This window comes from Eulemur rufifrons, chromosome 10 (assembly GCF_041146395.1).
Source record: "Eulemur rufifrons isolate Redbay chromosome 10, OSU_ERuf_1, whole genome shotgun sequence".
Lineage (NCBI taxonomy): Eukaryota > Metazoa > Chordata > Mammalia > Primates > Lemuridae > Eulemur > Eulemur rufifrons.
In genome coordinates, this window is record NC_090992.1 from 26025441 (window position 1) to 26052025 (window position 26585).

Sequence of the window (26585 nt, forward strand, 5' to 3'; positions counted from 1 at the left end):
TCCATCCAGTGGAGCTCACCACGCTCCCTTGAAGGAGAGGGGTCCCACTGTACTCTGTAAAACCTCATAAAGCCGCTTCTCAGAAAACCCGGCCTGCTGTGTGAGCAGCTGCTTTGCTACCCTCTGCGGCAGGAAGCTGTGGCCGGCAGCATCTTTCTGACCTTAGTTAACTCACTGCTTTTTCTAGAAAAAGAGTCATAGTCCCTGTGCCCCTTGTCCCCATATCCTGGGATACTGTGTTGCTGGTTCAAATAAATTTGATATCCTGGGATACTGTGTTGCTGGTTTGAACCGTAAATTTCAGATCCATGTTTAAAATAATAATAAAAATAATATCCGGGATCCTACCCCTGTCTCTCCCTATTGCTAAGAAGTGCAAGCAATGTTGCCTGAAAGCTGTCAGATTGAGGTTTGTGCACCGTGTACGACGAGAGGCTGGAGGAAGGGCAGAGATGTCGCCTCTGTCCTGGCCTGGCTCCCAGCTCTGTGGCCGACGCTGCTGCCTGTGGCCTGGCTGCTGGCTGCAGTCAGGGTCCTGCCTCCGTGGCAGCTCGGGGACAGGCGCCACAGGCCACGCTACCACTGGAGAGTCCTGGGCTGGTGGCAGCTTCTAATGCTCTGTGGAAAGGAGGACGTCCCTCCTTCGTTCAGGATCTGCAGCCCATGGCCTGGCCTCGATTCTCTACTAAAGTCCTGATTCTGCGATTTCAGCCAGTTGACCCAACAGTCTGGAGAAGGCTGGCCGGTCTTCTGGTCTCTAGAGAAGGAAACAAAGGACTTTGTGAGTTCCCTGTATGTGTGTGTCATAAGTCAGTCCAAAGCAAACTAGAATTTAATAGCAGTACCCTTTGCTGATGTTTTAAACATGCCTCCATATAGATTGTATTCCATATAGATTTCCCTAAGTTGTTAACAGCAGGTATTCTGGAATCAGATGGCCTAGTTTAAATCTCAGCTTTACCCCTCATTAGCTGTGTGACATTGAGCAGGTTACTTAACCTCTTTGAACCTCAGTTTTGTTATCTGTAAAAATGCTTGATAATAGCAGTATCTACCTCATGAAATTGTTTTGAGAATTAAATAAATCACATATAAAAATGCATCATAAATTAATGCTAAAGAACACCTCCAAAATGGAATGTTTAGTTATAAATCTCACAGTACTGGATCTGGATGAGGAAAATATAAAATTCTAACGAAAGAAATCAAAGAAGATCTAAACAAATGGAGAGATATTTCACGTTCTTGGAATGAAAGACTCTGTGGTGTTAAGATATCAATTCTTTCCCACTAGATCTATAGATTCAACACAATCCTAAACAAAATCTCTGCAAGTTATTTGGTGGATATTGACAAACTGACTCTAAAGTGTATAACGGAGAGGTAAAAAGACCAAGAATAGAAAACATAATATTGAAGGAAAAGAATAGAGCTGGAGGACTGACTCTCCCTGGCTTCAGGACTTATTCTAAAGCTACAATAATCACAACAGTGTGGTATTAGTGAAAGAATAAACAAACACATCAATGGAATAGACTGGAGCCCAGATATAGACCCATATAAATCTAGTAAACTGATCCTTATAAAAGGATCAAAGGATAAAAGGTAATCTTTTCAACAAACAGTGCTGGAATTATCAGACATCCATTTATAAAACAATGACTCTAGTCATAGACCTTACACCTTTCAGAAAAATTAACTCAAAGTGGATCATACACCTAAATGTAAAACGCAGAACTATAAAACTTCCATAAGATAACAGAGGAGAAAATCTGGGTGACACTGGGCTGGGAAATGAGTTTTTAAATACAACATCAAAAGCACAATTCATGAATGAATAAATTGATGTTGAACTTTGTTAAAATTAAAGATGTCTGCTCCGTGAAAGATGCTGTCAAAAGAATGAGAATACAACTCACAGACTACAAGAAAATATTTGCAAAACACATATCTGATAAAGGACTTGTATTCAAAATATACAAAGAACTCTTAAAACCCAACAAAATAAACAACACAATTGAAAAATGGGCAAAAGATCCAAACAGATATCACCAAGAAGATATACAGATGGCCAAAAAGCATATGAAAATACACTTAACATCAAATGTCATTAGGAAAATGCAAAGTAAAACAACAATGAAATATCACTACACATCTATCAGAACCTCTGAAATCCAACACAACAAATGCCGACGAGGAACTCTCGTTGCTGGTGGGAATGCAAAATGGTACAGCTACTTTGGAAGACATTCTGGCAGTTTCTTACAAAGTTAAACATAGTCTTGCCATATGATCCAGCAATCACACTCCTAGGCATTTGCCCAATCGAGTTGAAAATTTATGTCCAAACAAAAACCTGCACATAAACGTTTATAGTAGCTTTATTCATAATTGTTAAAAACTGAAACCAACCAAGATTTACTTCTGTAGGCAAAATGGATAAACAAATGTGGTATATCCATGCAATGGAACATTTAGTGATAAAAAGAAATAAGCTATCAAGCCATGAAAATACATGGAGGAATCTTAAATGCATGTTACTAAGTGAAAGAAGTCAGCCTGAAACGGCTACATACTGTAGGATTCCAATTACATGACCTTCTGGAAAAGGCAAAAGTAGGGAGACAGTAAAAAGATCAGCAGTTGCCAGCAGTTTGGGGATGGGAAGGAGGGATATATAGGTGGAACACAGGGGATTTTTATGGCTGTGAAATTATTCTATACTGTAAGGGTAGATACACGGCATTGTGCATTGGTCAAAGCCCACAGAACTCTCCAGCACAAGGAGTGAACCTCAGTGTAAACTATGGACTTTAGTTAATACTAATGTATTAACAGAGGTTCCTTAATTATAACAAATGGACCACACTCATGCAAAATGTTTTTTTTTTTTTTTTTTGAGACAGAGTCTTGCTTTGTTGCCCGGGCTAGAGTGAGTGCCGTGGTGTCAGTCTAGCTCACAGCAACCTCAAACTCCTGGGCTTAAGCGATCCTACTGCCTCAGCCTCCCGAGTAGCTGGGACTACAGGCATGCGCCACCATGCCCGGCTAATTTTTTGTATATATATATTTTAGTTGTCCATATAATTTCTTTCTATTTTTTTTTTTTTTTTTTTGAGACAGAGTCTCACTCTGTTGCCCGGGCTAGAGTGAGTGCCGTGGCGTCAGCCTAGCTCACAGCAACCTCAAACTCCTGGGCTCAAGCGATCCTCCTGTCTCAGCCTCCCGAGTAGCTGGGACTACAGGCATGCACCACCATGCCCGGCTAATTTTTTCTATATATATTTTTAGCTGTCCATATAATTCTTTCTATTTTTAGTAGAGACGGGGTCTCGCTCTTGCTCAGGCTGGTCTCGAACTCCTGACCTCGAGTGATCCACCCGCCTCGGCCTCCCAGAGTGCTAGGATTACAGGCGTGAGCCACCGCACCCGGCCGCAAAATGTTAATAAATGAGAAACTGTGTACAGGGGAGGAGGGTATATGGGAACTCTGTACTTTTTGCTCAATTTTTCTGTAAATCTGAAACTTCTAAAAAACAAAGCCTATTAATTTAAAAAAAATCAATAAAAGTTAAAAGAGAAAAATTAAATGCTAACCGAACGTCAGCCATCATTATTCTCATAGTGGTTCATCCTTATGAAGCGGACAAGATTTATTTTGTGCCCTTGTGGATGTCTTTATTGTTTGTTTCTTTGTTTCTGATTATAAAAGCTCTGTGAACTTACAGACCAAACGTTATTTAATTCTCTTACTGGAAAGAAAAAGGAAATTCAGAGAATTGTCCAAGATTCATGATAAAGAAATGGTAACGCTTGGGTAAAATCCAAGTGTTTTATTATTTTTTGCCTTCTACCTTGTTGTCCTTCAATGACCAGAATTTTTATTAACTATTTCGGCAACTTTCCACGTTGGCTGAAATTTACAATGTTCTAACTCGTCCAAGGCCATCTAAGATTCATGCTGATGTACTCAAGGCACGGCCTGTGACCCACGCACGGGGTAACTGAGCCATCCAGGTGGGTATGGGGTAAGTGGCTCACCATTCTGAATTGTTGAATGAATAAAATAAACCTTAACTAAGTTGTTTTATAACATTTTCATAGCATAAGTGAACTTCTGTTCCCCAATTTATATAACTAACCTCATGTACTTTTAATGGTTTTAGGATGTCACAGATTTTTTTTTCTCTCCTCAGAAAATCGAGGAGGGAGCTGACATAGGCCTCACCTCACCTCCTCTCTGGAGCTAGGCTTATGGTTTGTGACATTATGTAGCAAATGGAGTAACATTTTAGGTCGCTGTTAGCTCTGTTAGGACTGGGGAATCTATCCAGTTAATAGACCCTTAGAGGCCAGGTGCGGTGGCTCACGCCTGTACTCCCAGCATTTTGGGAGGCCGAGGTGGGAGGATCACTTGAGCCCCGGAGTTTGAGACCAGCCTGGCCAACACAGTGAGACCCTGTCTCTATAAAAAAATGAAAATAAAAATATGAGCCAGACGTGGTGGCACACGCCTATAGTCCCAGCTATTCAGGAGGCTGAGGCAGGAGGATCGTTTGAGCCCAGGAGTTCGAGGTAGCAGTGAGCTATGATTGTACCACTCCACTCCATTCTGAGTGACAGAGCAAGACTGTCTCTAAAAAATAATAATAATAATAATAGTAAAGACCCTTAAAGTCATGTTTTGCTAATCGATTTTGGTCATCCTTGTGGCCTTATCTTTCTAAGACGGTTCTTTTTTCTAGGGAAGGGAGCAGGCCCTGAAATTGTATATTATAACGCAGGGGCAAACCACTTCCTCTACTGACCTCTTTCCAGCAATGATTCATGATCTGGTAGATATGCGAGGAGGCCAGTCGGGGCTTGTATAACCGAAATCCGGTACTGATGTCTTCCACCACCTCTGAGTTGCTTCGGTTTTCGTATGGGATTTTGCCTTCGCTGAAGACCTCCCACATCAGCACGCCTATGAGAAAAGATGAGCACAGCACAGCTAGTGACAAAGGCTAAAAATATCAAACAAACAAACCTACCTGGAGAAATTACAGCCTCCTTGGCATTAGGTTTCAAGTCCCTACCTGCAGGAGTACACCGTCAAGCCCAACTGAGGCTTATTGGGCCTGTCCTATTTTTAAAGAACTGCAATTTCCCGGGCTTCCTAGTGGAGAAGGATTTTCAAGCTCAGTCCTTTGTTATATCTAAGTCAAAGTCTACGACTAAAAGTTGCAGGGGACTTAAACTCAACTGTCTACACACATGACGTAAATGAATGGAATGGGTGAGATGTGACCAATAGGGACTGGTGAGGACTGTGGAAAACTGGAGATCAAAAATTCTATCTTAAGGGGACAGCTACGATTTGGTGTCAGCCAAAGTACGACACACGGAAACGAGGGCTCAGGATTGTCACATCTTCTGATGTTCTAAAGGAAGTCAGAAATTGAGAGTTAAGCCCTTTTTGTGCCCTTCCTTTTGTTCTCCCTTTGCTGTGACAACGGGTCTAGCTCTCCTCTGTGGCATATGTGTCATGCTCTGTAAACCTACATCTTGCTCTTGCCCTATAATCCTATCTTTCTCTCCTCAATAAACCTGATTTTTATGCTGCCTTAAAAAAAAAAAAAAAAAGAAAAAGAAATTGAGAGTTAAAAAATATAAATACTGTGTAGACCAAGCAAAACACATCTTTGGGTTGTCTATTTTTGACTTCTGAGTGAATCTGTTTTCCCCTTCTGCCCTTGGTAGAAATGTCACAGCCAGCTTTATCATGTGCTAGTACAGTCATGGGCTGTCAGAGCAGGAAGGGAGATTGCAGATCATGTACCCCAGAGCTTTTCAAAGTATATTCCAGAGAATCTTCGGGCAGAGTTTCCCAAGGTATGATCCTACAAACACCTGAATAACAATCATCTCAGACGTCTGTTCAAATATCAGATTCCTGGGCCCCAGCCCAGACCCAGTGGACAAGAATTTCTAGAGGGTCCTTAGAGGTGCCTCACGAGTTGGAAATTCAGAACCTGAATGCTACATAAGAATGCTAAATAAGAATGCTCATCACCCCAAGATGCCAGGATTTCTAGTGAGATTTCTCTTGAAAATTGGGACTGCTGCTAAAACAGTTTGAAAGCAAATGCTTTAATATTTAATACAAACCTTCTAATGCATACAGGAGAAAACTGAGTGAGGCCCAAAGAGGTTACTCGCTCAAAGCAGCACACAGCTAATTGGGGCACAAAGTTAAAATGATGACGAGGTCCAATGGGCAGAGGCAGGCATGGAGCTCTCAGCCCACTCATGTTTCTGTTGCTCAGGCTGCCATCTCGGTTTTCTCTCACTTTCTTCACTGAACCCTTTCTATTCTGCATCCATCTACCAACCTTATCTCTGGACTCTTCAAATAACACATCCTGGGCAGGGACAAATTTCAGCCCAACCCCTCATGATAAGATGCAGCAGAAAATTCCCAGGCTGACACCCTGTGGCTGAATAAACCCCATTCAGGTCAGAAGGCAAATGTGCCAAAGTGGTCATTGCTCCAGATACGTCTTTACAGGGCCCTGGCTGGGCGCAATGTGATCAGTTTCATCACTCACAGAGACACGGCTGCACGTCAGCCCTAACTTCCTGGTTATCACACTGCGGAGAGGAGAGTAGTCCAAGAATGCTGTCAGAGCAATGTCTTCCAAGTTCCTTCTGTCACTTAAAACTGGCTAACAAAGTAGCAGCTAGGCCTGGTGAATTGGGGAACTGTTTTAAGGAACTGATCAGGAATGATAATTAACAAACCACTTGGCACCTGGAGATGGATGTTCTAAAATGCTGAAGATTTTGAAATCCATTATTTTCCTCCTCAGAGATTTAATTAGCCATCTTCTTCATGGTTTCCACTGCTAGTAAACCCTTAGTAAACCCTTCCTTCATACAGGATGGTCAAATCAACACTCAAGCAGTTCCTGTCCAAAGTGTAACCCTTCTTGTAATCCACATCAAAAAGGTTGTCTGGTATATTTTTGTGCATAATGACTTAGGGTGGCATGACAAATCTAGCAAGGACATTTAGCCACACCAACATCATTCATTCCTCCATTCATTCCTCCATTCATTCACATGCCCACTTGCACTTTTTAGAAATTCTAATTCCTTACCAGGGCCTGCCAACTTCATTGCCTACTGTTCTTGCACTAAGTCAGTACCCCCTGTTCTTTAGATACCCCAAGCTTTTGCACTTGCTGGTCCCTCCTTCAGGGACACTGTTCCCTGGCTCTTCGAATGGTGACAGCTCCCTCTAATCACTCAAGCCATTGCTCAAGACTCACTTCCTTAGAGAGGCCTTCCCAGACCACACCATTCAAAGCAGACCCTCTCTCCATTCCATTCACTGTATCCCATTACTGTCTTATTTTATTTATAGTTTCTTTCTTTACTGCATGACTTTATCTTCTGTATGTCAGCTTGTTTATGTGATTGTTATCTGTCTTTCCTCCCCTCTAAAATTTAGCTCCAAGAGGATAAAAGTCTTTTCTATCCCATGTACCACTGCATTCTCAGCACTTGAGGTTAGCCCCTGGGATGTAATAGATGCTCAGCAAATTGTTGTTGAATGAATGAGCAAAATACTTATTGAGGGTTAAGTGACGGAATATAGTGTTGGACAAAAGCATGATCCCTGCCTTCAAGAAGCTCATATTCAAATCTCCTCACTCTTCTAGATTTTGACCTCATAGAAGCTGCCACCAGAATCCTGTTTCCACTTTTATTTTTCCTATTTCATATATCTCCAAGAATAAATACAATAACGAGAGCCCCTTTGTACACTCCAGGGCTATTCTTACACAGATCGCCAGTGGGCTGCCCTCACAACACAAGTTCAAGGTGAGCAGGGCTGCCTGCACTCGACAGAGGAAACAGCTGGCCTGCAGTCCCAGACCGTGCGGGGGGCGGGCCAGGATGGCACTCACCAAATGACCACACGTCCGATTTGCTGCTATAGCGGCTGAAAGAGAAAACTTCTGGGGATGCCCACTTCACTGGGAATTTGGTGCCTGTGGAACTGGTGTATTGATCATCAAGAACGAACCTGGGAAGAGAGTAGAGGGAGAAGGTCAGAATGTTCCGGAGGCCTGAGTCCCATTCCCGAGACTTTGCTGGCCCCACGTGCCTGTTTTACCTTGTCATCCCAAAGTCCGACACCTTGATGACTTGGTTTTCTCCCACCAAACAATTTCGGGCAGCCTGGAGAGGAGACAGGCAAACAAAAGGACAAGGGAAACTGTTGATGGGTAATCAGTTATTAAGGAGTCCCCTATAATCACAGGTCTTTGCTTTACTGGGTATGTGGTACAAGGGCATCGAGGAGCTTCACAAATGTGCATTAAGCTTCATAACTGCCTGCTGGAATTAACTAGAAAGTCGAACATATAAGCTCCATTATTGGGATAAATAAGTTTACCTTCATTCCTGGATCCTAATTAGAAGAGAAAGCCATGGTGTTGTCTAAACAATGATGGGCTCTAGTGCCACTTGACCCGATAGGAAACATTAACTCTAGAGGTGATAGGAAGAAAGCATCTCCCATTTGACTAAAGTAAGAATGTTTTGAGGTTGTTAATCCTCGTAAAACTATCCCTCAATAGGGAGAGTACCTGGTCGGTCCCTGATGCATATCACAGAACGTTGTATTGGAAGAGTCCTTAGAGATAAAAGACTCCAGTGTGTCTCAGATTTTAACATGCATACAAATCACAGGTGGGGGAGTGTGTTAAAATGAATATCCGTGAATCCCAGCCACCAGAGATTCTGAGAGTAGCTGAAGGGTTACCCCAATGTGATGCTGGTAGATCCTTGGATAACACTTTGAGACAAACTGTCCTTGTCCATTTCCCTCATTTTAGCAGGAGGAAACTGAGGCACAGAGAGGTTAAGAAGGAGTGGCTGTTAGCTCCATTTCAGAAGATTATAAACTGAAATGCAGAAGGTGAAAGTTAGAGGTAGGGCTGGGATTAGAGCCCAGATCTGAGTTCTCATGAAGCACTTTCCCACCAGGACCCCTCAAAGTGGGTAGAGGAAGGAAGAAGTCGAAAGAGGAAAGGAGATGGCCTGTGATTTGTTATCTATTAACGTGTCCCCAGTTTCGGTAGCTCTACAGTTCCGTGGGATGTGCCTTTTCATCCTGGACCCACGGGTGTCCGCTGTGCACGCTCGTACCAAGTCTCTGTGGATGACACACGCCTCTTCCAGGTAGGCCATGCCCTCACACACATCCAGACACATGCCCAGCAGGGTCTCCGCGGCAAAGAGTCCCCGCTGGCTGCGCAGGTAATCCGACAGGCAGCCGTGCTCCATGAACTCAAACACCAGGCAGATGGGGGCTTGCTCCAGACACACCCCATACAGCTGGACAAGTTTGGGGTGAGAGAGTTTCCTGGAGGAAAAAGGCAAGAGTGAGATGGCCCAAACTCAGTCTCCCGAAAGTGTTGAACATTTTATGGAACCAAAATAGCCAGTGGCCACTTTGCCCAACTCATGGCTTTGAAAACAAAATCCATTTCCTCCTAAAACAACAATATATCATTGGAGCTGAGACTTGAAGGATGGCAGGGAGTCAGCTGGTGTGTGTAGATGAACGGAGGCCAGTGTGGCTGGCATGTTGAGGACCAGAGGAAAGATGGGTAGGAGCTGAGACGGGGAAGTGGGCAGGGCCAGACCACAGCGGGCCTTGCCAACCATGGTGAGGAGTTTGATTTTATTCTCTGTGCAATAGGAAGACACTGCTGGGATTAGAACAGGGAGGTGGCACCACATGGCATTAGAATGGTATTGAAAGAACACAGGGTGTCTGCATACCCTTGTTTTGACCACTCACATCATGACTTCAGCCTCCTCTATGAAGTCCTCTTCTGACATGGCACCTTCCTGAATGGTTTTGATGGCCACCTTGTCCTTGTTGAGCCAGTAGCCAAGATGCACCAGCCCAAACTGCCCGCTGCCAATTTCCTGCACAAAAGTGAGCTCCGATGGATCGATCACCCATTTCCCTGGAAGAGAGAGAGAGGGTTTTCCAGGGTCGGCAAGTAGTGAAATATAGGGCTACCCAGGGACTAGATAGCCCTACCTAGCATTTTAGCCTATTATTTCTATAACTTAGAGATGGTAAATGGTACAAGTCCTAAACTTAGAACCATCATAAATGTAAACAAACTTTTCCCCAAATAATAACATAGGATATACATTTAAAGCTATGAAAAAATGTTTGTGAGGAGGTTACATGGAAAGAAAAAGGAGGATAGCATTAATCAAGATATTAAAGAAAGTAAAGGGAAGGGTCCTTGCAAGGTCCCAATCATTTTCTATACCTGACTGTGAATTTTTTATTGTCATTTTTCACACAGAGCAAATTTCCTTTGAGCTGATCATTCATTCATCCATCCATCAAGAGCACCCACTACGTACACTATGTACACAGCACTCAGCTAGGCCTTAGCAATGGTGGCGGTTAGAGAGGTAGGTGGATTCAAAGAGAAGGCAGGGTCTAGCACAGTGTTTGGCACATGGGAGGCTCTCAATAAAAGTTCTATAAACTAGTAAAAGGATCCAAGGCTCAATTTTCTTATTGACAAAATGATTGGGCCAACCAGCTAATCTCTGAGATTCCACCCAGCACGGACACATTAGGATTCTACAGATATTAGAATATCCTTATTTTCATAGGGAGGCTAGAGAGAATTATCCTTCCCCAGTGCTTGGTCTGGTACCACAAATAGCCAGATTTCTACCTGTTGGAGGCAGAGACTCAACAGTAGACAGTACTGAGTACCTACTATGTGCCAACATGGTGCTGGTTAAGGACGAAGAAGCCCATGGCAGTGTTTCTCAAAGTATTGCCCTCTGACCACCTGGGTCAAAATCACTGGACACTTATTTAAAATGTAGACTCTAGGACCCTGACATAAGGGATTGTGTTTTGGTAAGTGTTGGGGGTAAGGTCCAGGATCCTATATGTTTAATAAGTATTCCAGGGGACTTTGATGCACACTGAAGTTTGAGGGTCACCAATCTAAGAGATACAAAATGAAAATTAGAGCAGCTGCCTTCTCAAGCAGCACACAGTTTGGACCAAGGACATACAAACTCGGAGTCCACAGGAAATCCCAAGTGGGTGAAGCAGTTGCTTAGAGTAAGAAGGCACAGTAAGGGCTACAGCCCTGGAGATGCATGCCCTGCCTAAAGGCATTAAAAAAAATCTTAATAGTCTATTGTGCAAACAAACACTTTGGGATGCTGCCAGCTTACAGCCATTGCAGTAGACCCATACCACACCAACTACATGATGTAGAAGTTCTAGAAGATAGTTGGAAACACGTTGCTAAGGCATTGTGTCTAACGTTTTTCTGATAGCATTTAGTAGAGTGCTTTGTACAAAGTCGGTGCTCAATAAACACTTCATTAGTGCACCTTTTACTAAAACCAGTGGCCATTGCTTTGGCCTAGATAGATGTGCTTATGCAAATATATGCACTTCTCTCACTCACACACATTGTAAATGTTCATCAGTGCTGCTCGCTCCAGACATATAGGATACTTGTTTCAATGGTCATTTGAAGTCTGGGGAGCAGGGAGGCGCATAGAAAGTCCATGTAGAGTTTAGGGCCATGGGTTTACATTCCCGATCGTTTTGCTCACCGTATCTCAGCCCTGCCTTGATGGGGGCTGTCTGCCTCCAGGAACAAACTGGGTACCGGAGCCGAGTGACCAGTCCTGGGTTGATCAAAAAAGCCAAAGGCAGGAGTTAGGGCTTTGCTGTAGCAACCGTCTAACTTAAATCACCAGCAAAGAAAAAAATCTGATGCAAAAGCTACTTTTATTCTGGAAAACAAATCCCAAGTCCCAAGCACTGATATATCACAGCCTCCTTGAGAAGATTCATAAGCACAGGTGTCTGGCAGGTGATAAAATCCCACGATTTCCATACTAGAGTTCGTTAATGGAACATATATAATCAAATATATGACATCCTTTCCTATTTGTATATTTAGTTATTATTTATGGTCAGGAAGAAAACAGGCTGGGCTTTTGTCACTTTTCCCCAAGTTCCCTTTGAGGGTACCCCCCCTGTGTTCTCTAGAGCTTACCTCCTCCATTATGTTGGTGATAATTGATGAGAAGAGGGATGGAATCAAACACATATTTTTCAGCCACATAGTATCGCTTAGGATTGTCATTTGTTTCTTTGATGTGATAATGCTTGATACAGGGGTTGTTCTCGCTTAAACAAATGAAACATAAATGCGGTGATTATGAAGAAGCAACGCGGAGACACAAAGATGTCTACTAGTATTAGATTCTTATTATCTTGGTTTTGTGACCTCTCACAAGGATGGCAGAGAGAGTTCAACTTGTATGTCAGTCTTGATAGGTTGGCCCTGAATGCCTCGCTTCTGTGTTAAGAAGGACTCTGAGGTTGCATCTGGACCCGGTTGGCAGCAGTGCTATGATAGATTGGTGATGTTTCCCCCATTGCTACAAAATGGGGGCATGGTATTATATGTGCTACATGTTTAACATCTCTGTTTTGTGAATTATTTTGTCAGCATACGTTGAGGAAGTCTCTCTAACCCCTTCATACTTATCTGACTTTGTGCCATGAAGAATTAACATAGCAGGCCTAATTGTTATCCTTAGAAAGGCCTGCTTGCACCATAACCCTTTGGCTGGTGTTTGGGAACCTGGATTTCGGGAGGGCTCTCACCATTCCCTAACTGACTAGGGTGGCGGGTTGTACTCAACTGTTTGTATGAACAATGTGCTTCACGCTGAACACCTACTTTCCTTCTGGGAGTCTAGAATTTTAGTATGTGCTCGGCAGAGGGTGTCTGCAGACCCAGCCTTCGATAAAATCCCTGGGTGCTGAGTCTCTCACGGGCTCTCCTGGTAGACAATACTCCACATGTGTTGTCACGACTCGTTGCTGGAGGAATTAAGCACGTCCCGTGTGACTCTACCGGAAAAGGACTTTTGGAAGCTTGTTCTTGCTTTCCTCTGGACTCTGCCCCACGTGCCTTTTCCCGTTGCTGCTTTTGTTTCGTATCCCTTCGCTGTAACAAGCTTTAGTCCTGGGCGTCCTCTGCGTGAGCCTAGCGGTGGTCTTGGGAGCCCTAACACAGGCTTTCTCTCTCATTCCTTCTCCATCACGCCTTGCAGGTTTCAGGTCACTCTCCTCACTGTCTCCCGGCCCCGGCAGAGGCACAGCCCCTCCGAGCTGTGCCCTGTGTTCCTCCCCAGACCTGGATGGTGCCTCCCTCTTTGCCCCGATCTGAACCTGCCTTTGCTCTGGCTCTTGCTCATGTCCTCAAGTCTTTCACAAAATATTCCCTGAGAACACCTTAAAAAATATTTTTCTCTTCCATGAATTCCTACTGCACTGTGGTCATTGCCAAGCTGCTTAGCTCTCACTGATTTTCTAATCAGAAAAGCACTTGAGACCTAGATATGCTCTTAGACATCATTTTACAGAGAAGGAAACTGAGCTCCAGAGAGGGGCAGACAAGCCGTGGGGGTCTCGCAGTCAGCTTGGCTGGAGCGTGAATGCGGCTTGGCCACTTTAGCCCCGTTGCCTTAGGGAAGTGCCATCAGCTCTTTGAGCCTCAGTTTCTTCTGTGTAAAATGAGCAGAGCAACACCTGCCTTCAGGGCTTCTTAGGATTGGAAAGGGTCTATAAAGTTCCTGGCGTATAGCAAGGACTTAATAAATGCTAGGTCGTTTTATTTACAGAGCCAGAACTGGATTTCATGTATTTTTACTTCCAGTTGGAAATATCTTCTCTGTTACTCTATGTATTAAATTATACACTCATCCTATACAGGGCCAAGTATTTTATTTCTCTGGAGCTCTGAAATCAGGGATGCTAACTGAGAAGAGGGCCTGGCATCCACCGCCAGCTCTGTTCCTTTCTAACTAAGCCTCTTCAGTTTTGTCCTTGATCTCCCCGGCCTCGGTTTTGTCAGAGGGGACAGGGAGAACACATCGTTTCTAGGCTTTGCCTCTCACACGCTCTGAGTGTGTTGTGTGTGACCCATCACTCACCCAGTTCAGAGTTGTCCCTGCCCACTTGGCTGAGCTGAGTTAGCACCGTACCTTACGATAGCCTTGGTGAAAACAGACACGGTGTATGTCCCTGGAGTCCTGGAATCTCGCACCATGAAGGCTCCTTCTTTGCCCTGGAATGATCAGAGAGAATGGAAGGGTAGTGATCTCATGCAACCAGGCTCATGCTCCCAGCTCCACTTTCTTGTCCACAGAAGGAGGAGATACCGCAATCCAGTTTGGCATAGAGCAGACTTTCAGTGATAATGGAACCGTTTCGTGTATTCTATCAACCAATAGATATTTCTTACATTCCTACACAGGGTGGGGACTGTTCGCGTGCTGACGTTAGCCATGAACGAAGACAGACAGACATAAGCTGTGCCCTTTTAGAGCTCACCATGTGCCAGATTCTTTACAGATGTTTTCCAACCCTTACTGGGACACTGCGAGCTAGAGATTGTCATCCTCAATCACCAGTGAGGACACTGAGGGCCAGAGAGCTTAAGTGGTGTTCCCACGACCCACGACTAGTAAGTGACCTGTCCTTGATCTCCCTGGCCTGAGTTTTCTCAGAGGGGACAGGGAGAACACGTGATTTCTAGTGAGCCTTCCACTTTGGCATGCGAGCAAAGCCCACGCTCAATCCACCACTCCATGAGGCCTCAATTCTGTGGGTGCTAGAAGCCACATCACTCCCCCACAAGGACGCATAACTATCTGTCCTGAAAACTTCATCAGTTCTTTGATGGGAACATATTTCTTTAGGCCCTTTACAGAGCGCTGATTTTGCTGCAGGACAGAAGGAGCAAGAACATCAAGCTCCTAGTTTCATGAGGTGGGTAGGAGGAAGGGAGCGCCCCAAGAATGTACCTTTGACCACCCTGACAGTTTTGTGACACTGATGAATAAGCACAAGCAAATGGACATACCCGTTTATTCATTCCCGATGGAAATTAAAAAATCTGAGATAAGTACTTCATGTCTAACACTCTGTTCCTACCCCTGTGACTCTGCTCTGGTAACATTTGTAAAGCCCATTATTAGACATAGTGAGGGCCCTAAGTGAAGGTCAGAGTTAGACGGGATCCTTGTGTGGAGGACATACACTTGTGGCATATGGAACAAAGTATATAGAATCTAGAACAACACAAGTCCCTCTGTCCCTCAACTGCAAAGGTGGGTTGTTACACAAGAAAACACACACACACACACACACACACACACACACTGCGAGTAATGCTAATTGTTTGCATTTTAGAATCTCTGGGTTAGAAAGGACCTTATAAAGACAATCTAGCCCAGTGTTATCCCAGCCTTGGCACTATTGACACTTTGGGCCCAGTAATCCTTTGTTGTGGGGGGCTGCCCTGTACATTATGGGATATTTAGTAGCATCCCTAGCCTCTACTTTCTAGATGTCAGACTTTGCCAAATGTCCTCTGCAAGACAAAATCACCCCTGGTTGGGAACCACTGAGCTAATGCAATTCCCTAAACCGGTGTGTTTCTAACTTTGTTGATCATCAAATCGCCTGAAGAATCTAAAACACAAACTAAGTCAAAATTAAACAACAACAAACAGCTGTCCATGCTCCTCCGTTCTGTACCTACGCACTAAGAATCTCCAGGACCGGGACCCTGGAACCTGAACTTTTTAAAAGTTTGCTGTGTGATTCTTATAGGCATCCAGGTTTGTGACCCACTGATTTAACTGAACATGCATCTGCTCTTTGTCACAGTCCTGACAAGTGGTCCCTGCCTCCCAGAACAGTGCTCGTAGTTAGAAAGCTCATCCTTGTGCAGAGTCATAACCTGCTTCCCGTACTCGGCCCTAATCCTGCAGGGGGTGGGTTTGGGGGACAATTGGCTCTTATATCATTGTGCATTCTCGCTAAACCTATGTTTATGTTTGCCACACAAACTCTGCATTTGAGTATTAAATACTTAGACTTTTGAAACTCTCAAACTCCTCTTATCTTTGCTGGGAGTTTCAGAAGTCTATTTTGGAATTTGAAGCTGAAGATTAATGTCTGCTTTTCAGCTTGGGCTGCCCTGGCTGCTGGGGAAGAGTTGAGGAAAATGAAGAAAATTACTATATTTGTTTTTTTTTCTGAGTGACCTGAAATGGTCTTAGTATTCTATCTTTTGCACATACTGAGTTTACTTTAATTACTTCATATTTCATAGTTTTTTTTTTTTAAATTCAAGAGAATGAGTTATAAATCTTTGGAAAATAATAACCTGATCTTGGGCCCATTGTCAACCTCCCTGTGGAACTTGGGACTATTCTGCACTTGTGCTCTCTGCAGGATCTCGGGCATGGTGAGGACACAGGAGATCTAGCCAGATTCTTACTTACCTCCTCTCACTTATGAATGGAAACTGTTCAATGAAACATTGAAGACCTTTTAACCTTTTGCTTACAAATAATCCTTTAAAAAAAACCTTGATTTTTCAAAAGTCAGATTCTTTTTCCTCCCTTTGGGGTCAGTAGTTTATTCAATTTCTGAAGTAAAGGTGATTTATGGTGCATCAAAACCCCCAGATTAGTTCATTTAGTTTTTAAAAATAGCTTTTGAAGCATAATTTATATACCAAAAATTCTCCCATTTCAGTGAATTTTAGTAAATTTAGAGTTGTGCAACCATTATCATAACCTAATTTTAGAATATTTTCATTATTCCAAAAAGAAACCTTTGTCCCATTTCCACTCCTGCCACACTAATATTTTTTCTGCCTCCGTGGATTTGCCTTTTACAGGCATTTCACATAAATAGAATCATATAACATGCGGTCTTTTGTGATGGGCTTCTTTCGTTTAGCACGTTGTTTTCAAGGTTCATCCAAGTTGTAGCACGTATCAGAATTTCCTTCCTTTTTACAGCTGAATAATATTCGTGTGTGTGTGTGTGTGTGTGTGTGTATACACATACCACATTTTGTGGACATTTGTGATGTTTCCACCTTTTGACTACTGTGAGTAAGTAGTGAATTTGGGTCTGGATTCCTTTGCTCAAAATCGCATTTGTGATATTCATCCGCATGTTACATGTAGCATAGCTTGTCTTCCCAGTTTTTCCCCATTTGCCAAATAATGTAGCTTTTGCTCTTGCCTCATTGAAATGTGATAGATTAACCTCAAGGCAGGAAAAAACAAAACTTCAACAGAGGCAGATTTTATCTGAATATGTAATTTATTCTAAAGGGGAAGAAACAGACCAAAAAGATTAGAAGTTTATCAACTGTGAAGACGGGAGTGTGAATATCTCTCCCATCTAGTTAAGAATGTTTTGTTATTGTTTTTGTTGTTAATCTTTCAAAGAAGCTATTGCTTTTCTGAAAAAAAGAATTTTAATTAGAGCTGGGCTCAGCTATTGAATATTAATGAGAGTAAATAGTCCATAGAAATCAGAAAAAGGAGAGGTGAGGTTTGCAGTCAGCGCTGTCGAGTATGGAACCTCAGCTTCTCTGAAGCCCCCTCTCCCTTCATCTTGGTTGCTCTGGGTGGCACTCAGTGACAGGGACAGGAAACTGTTTGGGGGCTGAGGCAGCCAGGAGTTCTGAGGAAATTGAGGCACTCAGCATGTGCTTTATCACTGACTTCCTGTATGGAGCTCAGAGGAAGTCACAACCACTGAGAACACCAGTGCCTGGGGCGGGGGTGGGGACACGTTACTCATACCACTGCCTTGCAGGGGGCACTGACCTGTGCAATGCAGCCAGCGGGGGTCCCTGCCCCCTTGGACATGCCTAAGGTTTCAGTCTGCCTTTTACTACTTAATCTAGAAAAATAAACGGCAAAAAAAAAAAAAAATCATGATAAGGAGGCGAAATACATGTTTCACCCTGGTGGGATGGGAGAATAGAAAGCAATTCATGTATTCTCTTATTAACTGTGTGTGCATGTGTGTGTGTGTGTGTGTGTGTGTGTATGAAGAAGCAACCCTGCTTTAGTCCAGACTATGCCACTGATTTCCCTTTCTGAACTTGTCAGTTTTCTTGCCTGTAATACAAAGGAGATGAACCAGATGCTCTTTAAAAAGAATCCTAGCAGCCTGTAATTTTGTGAATTCCAGATGTTCTCTGATTAAATGTAAGAGCTTCAACTTCCTCATCTGTAGAAAACTTCGTAAGGTTGTTGGGAGAATTAAAGTGCATAGAACAGCTTGTGGAATACAATACCAGAATGAGGACCTGATAGTTATTAAGTTAATAATAGCTAATAATAATAACAAATGATTCCATTATTATTATATGCTATGGTATATTATCTGCTGGAAGTAATTATTCCATTGTCTGTCTTCATCTGAGACATGTTGGTTGTGTTAGGAGTCTATTTCTTTCATTCTGTCCATATAATTTGAAGGTGACCTTCAGAAGATAATCTCAACACACAGGGTAAGTTATTGTGGAAAGACGGACTGATAATTCATAGCCTTGTCATGCTGCGTTACACTTTAACAGTGTCTCTGGCATATAGTCATCTTTCATTCCGGAGGTGTTTTTTTTCTTCTCTTGAAACAAACCTATTATTAAGTCAATATTGCATCTTTAATGACAGAATCATGGAAATATGATAAACCCATGCCTTAGATAAGCCTCCTGTCTGAAATTCAGGTCACTCAATGTGCGAGATGCCACAGGGTATTCTAAGTGAGTTACAGAGTACCTGCTTGCAAGGGTGGGTTAAGGCAGAAGAGAAACTGTTGAGATCTAAGCAGAGGGAGAACAGAACCGCTGGAAAAGTAATAACATCACACCGTAAGGGTTTAAAGGCAAGAAAAACCATGATCCACAGCCAGGGGGAGAGAAGGCATGAGGAGCTTCTTGGAGGAGGCAACATTCGAAGAATTGATAGGACACGTTAGGAGATGCTTTTCAGTGGTTCCCAAACTTTAGTATGTCCCAGAATCACCTGGGTGCTAACTCTAGAAGTTCTGATTGGGTAGGCCTGAAGTCCAGGAGTTTGTATTTTTAAAAAGCTCCCCTAATGTCGCTCATGACCAGCCAGATCCTCCTGGAGCTTACTTGTTAATTATAAAACATTTATTAGGCATTTGATGTATTCATTCATTCATTAAACAAATATTTATTGAGCAACTATTTTGTTCTAGATACAGTTTGGATACCTGGGTACGACAGTAATAAGATAAAGAATTTATATTCTAGTGGAGAAATTTGTATGGGGCAATATACACCAGGAACTTAAGCTAATAAAGTGAAATGAATCAATCCATCTCTTACGAGTCCTCTACTTGCTAGACAAGAAGATACACCTAGAAACAATGCAACTATTGTTTCAAACAGCATACAAGAAAAGTGAAAAATAGTAAGATAATGTCATTAAATTCTAGCTATCCAAATCTGGGCTAAATCTGATTGGGACCCTTTAACATTTGCCTTCATATTTGCCTAAGAAGGAGAAGAGAATTTGGTAAAGTAGTTCAAAATATGAGTAAAGGGGAATGTTTCAACTGCCCAAGCAAGCAAAATATACTTAAATACCTCAAAAGAACTGCTATAAATTAGGAATCATCTTTAGCTAGTTATTAATGTGGGCTGTTTTACGTGCTCCATAGACTTCATCAAGCAATGTGTGATTAAAAAGAACAAAACTGCACCTGTTTAAACACAGTATAACTCAGGTTTTTGATTAATTTTACACTCCTCCCAATTAGTTCATATTAGTCAAGTTTTACTATGTTGTCCAATACACAGGCTGGGGGGACCCAGGGATTGAGCTGGCTACCTATGTGTCGTAAGTTCAACTTGAGAAAATACAGATTCCCAGGAACGAACTCTGGAGATTCTGATTCTGTAGATTGGAGTGGGACCCAGGAGTCTGTATTAACATTTCCCAGCAATTCTAATGTGTGGTCTACAGGGAAGCACAGGAACTAATTAAATGCTGAGCTGATATAGAACCAGGGAGAAACCAGAGTCCAGTAATGACTCAGCCCGATTCCTTTTCCTCTGTGAAATCTTTTCCAAGTCTCTTGGAGTTTACCTTAGTTTATTTTAGATTATCCTCCCACTCTTTCTTCAGAGTTTGTCTTGTTTCCCAATAGAGTCCCAGTGCATGGACGGTGACCAGCTGCGTGGGCCAAGGGGGCAGGAGCAGAGTGACAGCGTGGGTGCCGGGGAGTTGTCATCCCTGATTTAGTTCAATGCTCATCTTGTACTCATTGAGAAACTGAGGTCCAGAAAGAAGAGATGACCCCAAAGGCACACACTGAGTTGGGAACAGAACAGGGACCAGAACCCAGTACTTGTCCCACCATATCACGCTTTCTCTCCTCCTCCTTTTCTCCCTTAATCCTGACATCCTGGGTAAGATCAGTCCTGCTTCTCATACTATGTGGCTTTAGAGAAAAACTGTTGATGAAAAATAAGTTAAAACAAATGCTATGTTTCCTTTGGACTCACAGCCCAACCAGGCGGAATCTGAGTCACAGCCACCCTGACCTAGACAGAGAAGTAGGATGGCTCTCCAAGTTCCGCCGCCGTCACTGTCACTGCAGGGTAAGGACGCTGCAGCACGTGGCATTTGCATGGCAATACCAAGCCCTGCCCAGGCTTCTTATCCTGTGGTTTGCTAGTCCTGTAAATTCCCAGCATGTTTTCACCAGACGTGAAAACCATTGTTAAACCAACAGGTCAACCCACTGCATTGGCGTAAACCACAGCAGGACTGAAAAAACAGTACAATTCATTTTATTTTAGGTCAAAAGACAAGTTAAGGAGACTTACTGTGTCCAAAAGAAGTTTTTCAGCTTTGTCTCGGCTGATACTCTCATTGTACCACCTGAAAGCAGGAAAAAGTCATATGTCAATGACATTTTAAAGTTTCATTATTTACTTACAAAAGATAATGCTAGAAAATCTTATGGTCATGTTCTGCTTATACCAGTGGTTTTTTTTTTTTTTTCTTTTTGTTAGAGACTGGGTCTTGCTCTGTTGCCTGGGCTAGAATGCAGTGGCATCATCATAGCGGGCTCGAGCGATCCTCCTGCTCCTGAGTACCTGGGATTACTGGTGCGCACCACCATACCCGACTAATTTTTCTATTTTTTTGTAGAGACAGGTCTCCCTCTTGCTCAGGCTGGTCTTGAACTCCTGGCATCAAGAAATCCCCCTAACTTGGCTTCCTAAAGTACTACCAGTGCTTTTACACTCAAAAGTAAAGGTATGATCCAAGTCCAGGTAGTAAAATGTTTAATTGGAGAGGAACAATGAAACAGAATTAGCAAAATATTAATGATTATTGAAGCTGGGTTTGGGTACACGGAGATTCATTATACTATTCTCTTTAGCTTGCATATGTTGGAAATTTTCCAAAATAAAGTTTTAGAAAATATTCATCTTCTCCATTTCATAGGTCAGTGGGTATTTATAAGTATGAGGGTGCTAAGACAGCTATAAAAATGTAATACCAATTTGAAAGTTTGGCAAATATCCTTTGAAAACAACTGTAGTATTTTCCTCTTTAAACCTGGTCTTCCAGACCTTCTGCAAAGTAATTTCATTATTTTTATAATTTTGGTGTCTCATGAAAAACAACTAAAAAGTGGTAAGGAAGAATATGAATAATTCTTAGGGATGAAATTTTTTTATGTTTTTAACAATATTTGAGCCACATCCTGGCCTCCCTGGCTACTTACTAGGTAAGAGGAAGCAGAATGATCACCAGTTAACAGTTCCGAAAATTAATAAATCCAGGAGGAGAGAAGTTCTAGTGGGGAAGGAATATCATTTGACCAAACCTGTGTGGCTATTTGAGAGTAGCCATGAATAAGACAATTAGTGGGTTCATTTGAGCTTTTTGAACATTATATGACCGAACCATATTTTATCCCTCCATGAGCTCCTAGAGATTATCTAACTGAGGGTTGGCAGATAGGCTTCATTTCATGTGCAAGCTGCAAACAGTTAGTTGTGGCTGCTTAGAGTTGTGCACTGAAAAAGTTGTCATCAGTCTGGGCAGAGTGGTTAACAGTGTCACTATAACAAAGAGTGATGTCTGGGCTGGGCACTGTGGCTCACTTCTGTAATCCCAGCACTTTGGGAGGCTGAGAGAGGAGAATTGCTTGAGGCCAGGAGCTCAAGACCAGCCTGAGCAATACAGTGAGACCCCGTCTCTACAAAAAATAGAAAAATTAGCTGGGCATGGTGGCGCACACCTGTAGTCCCAGCTACTCAGGAGACTGAGGCAGGAGGATCACTTGAGCCCAGGATTTGGATGTTGCAATGAGCTATGTTGATGCCACTGCACTTTAACTCCAGCAACAGAGCAAGACCCTGTCAAAAAAAAAAAAAAAAAGTGATGTCTACCTGAGTTCAGTGCATGGGAGAGGAATGTCAGGAAGAGCGTCATGATTTGCCTGCCTTCCTCTCATGTGACCCTTCATTTTATGGAGAGGGGATCTTGAGCTCAAACAGAGTAAAGTATCTTGTCCAAGGTCATGATTCCAAACCAAGGCAGGAGATCTGATCCAATCAATTTAACAACTCATGCTTATGTTTCTAGGCGGTACATTTTTAAGTTCTTATGCAGCTCTCACCTGAAACTAGACAGCACTGAGTTCAAGGATAAAAAGTCATCATCCTGGTTATCTTTTATATATCCAGCTGTATATACTAAATATTGCATACTAAATATCTGAATGTGTGCTTGTAAGTCATTGTCATTTTATTTTCCAACTGAGATCTATAGTCTGGAAAATGCAAACTGACGGCTCACAGTGTAGATAGGGCCCTAGGGATTTGTATGGTGTAGAGTTTTATTTAGAAAATGGCTTAAAATGCCTTTAGGTGGGGCAATATATTTTTTTATGTACTCCAGACTCCACCATTCCCTATTGATTTATATTCTGTTAGAATTGGGAGTTTGAGCCTGTAATCATAAACAAAGAGATTCTGATTAAAAGCAAAAACAAATAAAACTACCCAGCCTAGTGGTCATTTGAAATAAATGCCTACTCTTTTTTCTCCAAAGGCACTGACTATTTAAAAAAAAAAAAAAAAAAGGGAATTTGATTTTGTTTAAGCATAGCTCATGTATGTTTCGCTCCAGCTCAAGTATTCTTGGAGATGATGATTCATCTGCTAGCTAAGGGAAGGGCTGTTCACACATACTTGATCAAAACAAGTCTCAGGTTGAGAGACTCTTCAGAAAATGATAGCTCTTCCCTACAGAATCTATCAGAATTTCAGCAACAAATAGCCACATTTGAACTACTGAGGACCCATAATGCATTAATAGGAGTCCTCATTAGCTTGTACTCTTCAGCCTTGGTATTTTATATTGAGTACTTAAAACATTTTCATTTTTAAATAATTTCAAACTTGCAGAAAAGTTGTAAAATACTATAAATGAACTCCCACATACACTTTACCCAGATGAACCAATTGCTGACATTTTATACATTTGTCTTATCAGTTCCTCTAAACAGACATACAGATAGACTTTGACATCTGTATGTCTGTTTGAAATTTGACATCCATGCAATACTATTATCTAACTGTAGACCTTATTCAAATTTCATCACTTGTCCCAATAACGTGTATTGTAACCAAAAAGATATTTTTGGGGGGTTCCAGATCCAATCCAGGATTGTCAGTGAATTCAGTTACCACATCTCTTTAGTCTCCTTTAATGTGGGCTAATTTCTCAGCCTTTTGTGTCTTTCATGCTAGTATGCATTTTTTAAAGAGCACAGGACATTTAATTTATAGAATATTCCTTAATTTGGATTTGTCTAATATAGCCACATGGCTAAATCCAAGTCATACATTTTTTTTTGAGCAGGAATATCAGAGAAGTGGTATTGTATCCTTCTCAGTGCATCCCATAAGGATACACGTGATGTCTGTTCGCTCCATTATTGATGTGAGCTTGGATCACTTGTTTAAGATGAGGTCTACCAGTTATCTCTATCTCTACTTTGTAAGTGATTTGTGAAGAAATACCTCAAGGCCACATCAATGTGCTGTGCCTCAGCAAACTTTCATCCCCTAGTTGTGACATTCATGGATGATTCTTGCCCAAATCAGTGGGTACTTTGAGTCATGAAATGGTGATTTTAAAACTTTATCATTGATTAGTTGACCTTCTCTACTATAAGAAATAGCTTTTTCATCTTATTTATTCATTTATTTATCTATCAACTTATCTATTTATTATGGATTCTTATATTACTTTCAATGGTTTGTAGTCCAATATACTGTCATTATCTATTTTGATACTCAAATTGTCCCAGATTTGATCAGTCTTTTAAAACTGACTTCTGTGCCCATTTGACATGTCCATTTCATTATAAAAATTTCTTTTTGGGTACTTCTTTTCTTTCCGGTACAACAAGATATTCCAAATTCATCTTGTGCTTTCCTTTCTCCAATCCTGGAATCCCAAGCCATTTCTCTAAGAAGTCCTCATTCTTTTCAGTGGGAAATGTTATTTAGGAACCAAGATCTGGGTGGCATGAGTGCACATTGCTACCGCAGAATTGCTGCTTCTGGGCCCTGTAGGTCCCGAGCTAGGAGATGTATATACATGATGAGTACTTTGTAACTTCAATTGAATTTCATAAAACATTCTGTAGTTCCGTTAAAATTATATCCATGTGAACTCTTCTTCTAAATGATAGCTTAGAAATAAACCCTCATATAATTTAAGCAGATATTTAATATCTATTTGTACACCTGTTGTTTCAGTATTGGAAGTATTGCATTAAACCATGTTTTAAGTCAATTTATATTTGATCCAGTTTTCATAGTGTTTTTTCCTTCTCAAGTAAGAACAATATTCCTGGCATTCCCAGTAGAACCTTGTCTTTTCACTACAATCTGCTCAAGTATCTGAGCATCATCCCTTTGATACAAAGGTAGGTGAGTGCACATACCCTCCTTTTCCTTCCACTTAGGGTGCCCCCTACTGTTTATTTAGGGGTCAGAGCATGGGAGAAGAAAGTGAGTAGAGAAGAGCAAATATCTGGTATTTTTATAGTTAACCAATAATTTACTCCTAACCTAGGGAGCTTTCCTTGGCACTCTAATTTCCAAAGACAAGTAAAATATCTTACTCGTAGGTTTTCAGGTTATTTGGAGATTTTTCCACCAGATAACTGCTTGGTACATATCCTTCATGCCTGTTAAAAGGAAAATTAGTGTTTAGATTAGATAGAACTTTTACATCTTCATTTTATAGGCTTAATCCACTAAAAGTAATTTAAAGATGAGAGAGTCTCACATTATTTGGCATTTGTGATAAGACATTTCGAAGTTTAGAATATAAGAACTGGTAAAAAAATAACAACAACCTGCAATCTGTTAAAGGCAATAAATTTCACCTTAAAATATGAAACATAATAACTAAGAAGTGGCTAGTTTATTTAAAATGCTCTATCTGCTACTTTCCTCATTGTGAAATTTCCTCTACTGGAAAAAAGATTAATGTTCAGTCTCTATTTTCTTTAAGGAAACATTTTTTGTGTGTGTGTCACAGTCAGTATTTTTTCCACTTTAGTGCCATCATTTTATAGTCAGGAAACCAAAATAATTAAAATATAAAAGATGATTTTCCAACCACAGGTTCTAAAAGATACCATCAGGTGGTTTTGTAAGCTTTTTAATGTAAGGCCTTCCTAATTGAGCTTCTTCAGATATCAGTGGTATAAACATGAGGGAAAAACATAAGATCAGGTTGGATTTGGGGGTGGGGAATCACTTTTGGGCAATGATTAATAATTGTGCATAAATAAAAGCATACATTAATAATGATATAAAAATGTTTTGCATTTGTGTATAGCTTTGTAGTTTCCAAAGCAGTTTCACATTCATCACCTTATTTAATAACACCAGGTGTGAGCTTTGTCCCTTCTACTCTCTGGACCTCTGTCTTCATGTCTGCCAAATGAGGGACCTAAACCAGATTGTACATAAAATCCCTCCATACTCTGCCAATCTGTAAAGATGCCTGATAGTTTCTACTCCATAAAGTGTTTTAATTTTTCTTATAATAAGGCCAATTTTCAATCTAGTGATTATGGTTATGGGGAATATGTAACCTATGTCACAGAATTGTTTTGAGGAATGCAGAAATCAAGAGTGGAGATGCTCAATACAGGATGATTATCTCGTGTTCTGTGAGAAGTGGACACGCAACCTCGGAATCCTCATTAACACAGTGCTCAAGGCAGCCGTTGCCAATTGACGGGAGTTGGCTTGTTCTGAAATTTGCCATTCCTTCTCTGTCTCTCTTTTGGAATCCCTTAATTATGTCTGGTTTTGCCACGCCATATGTTTACAATGCTAACAAAGGATTAAATAATATTTTTGCTTTCGAATAGAAGAACTGTGTTTTAACAGAACAACCAAGCTGGATTATCTACACAAATGATGATAATTCTCATCGCTTGTATGTGGATATACAGAATTTACGAAGTTCTGTCACTTGAATCATCTCATTGATTTTCTGAACCCTGTGAGACAGACAAAGCTGATATTATC

General features: G+C 41.6%; 1 protein-coding gene across 1 annotated transcript in view; it reads right to left on the bottom strand.

Moving 5' to 3' along the window:
• Positions 1–685: 685 nt before the first annotated feature.
• Positions 686–26585, bottom strand: part of ITK (IL2 inducible T cell kinase) — a 65135-nt gene continuing 39235 nt past the window's right edge. Inside the window, exons 7-17 of the mRNA XM_069484313.1 lie at positions 25160–25225; positions 20829–20883; positions 14128–14210; positions 12126–12259; positions 11677–11751; positions 9860–10031; positions 9202–9418; positions 8165–8229; positions 7956–8074; positions 4809–4966; positions 686–757 (exon numbers count right to left, since the gene is read on the bottom strand). Coding sequence (XP_069340414.1) covers positions 686–757; positions 4809–4966; positions 7956–8074; positions 8165–8229; positions 9202–9418; positions 9860–10031; positions 11677–11751; positions 12126–12259; positions 14128–14210; positions 20829–20883; positions 25160–25225 — 1216 coding nt within the window. The remainder of the gene's footprint in view (positions 758–4808; positions 4967–7955; positions 8075–8164; positions 8230–9201; positions 9419–9859; positions 10032–11676; positions 11752–12125; positions 12260–14127; positions 14211–20828; positions 20884–25159; positions 25226–26585) is intronic.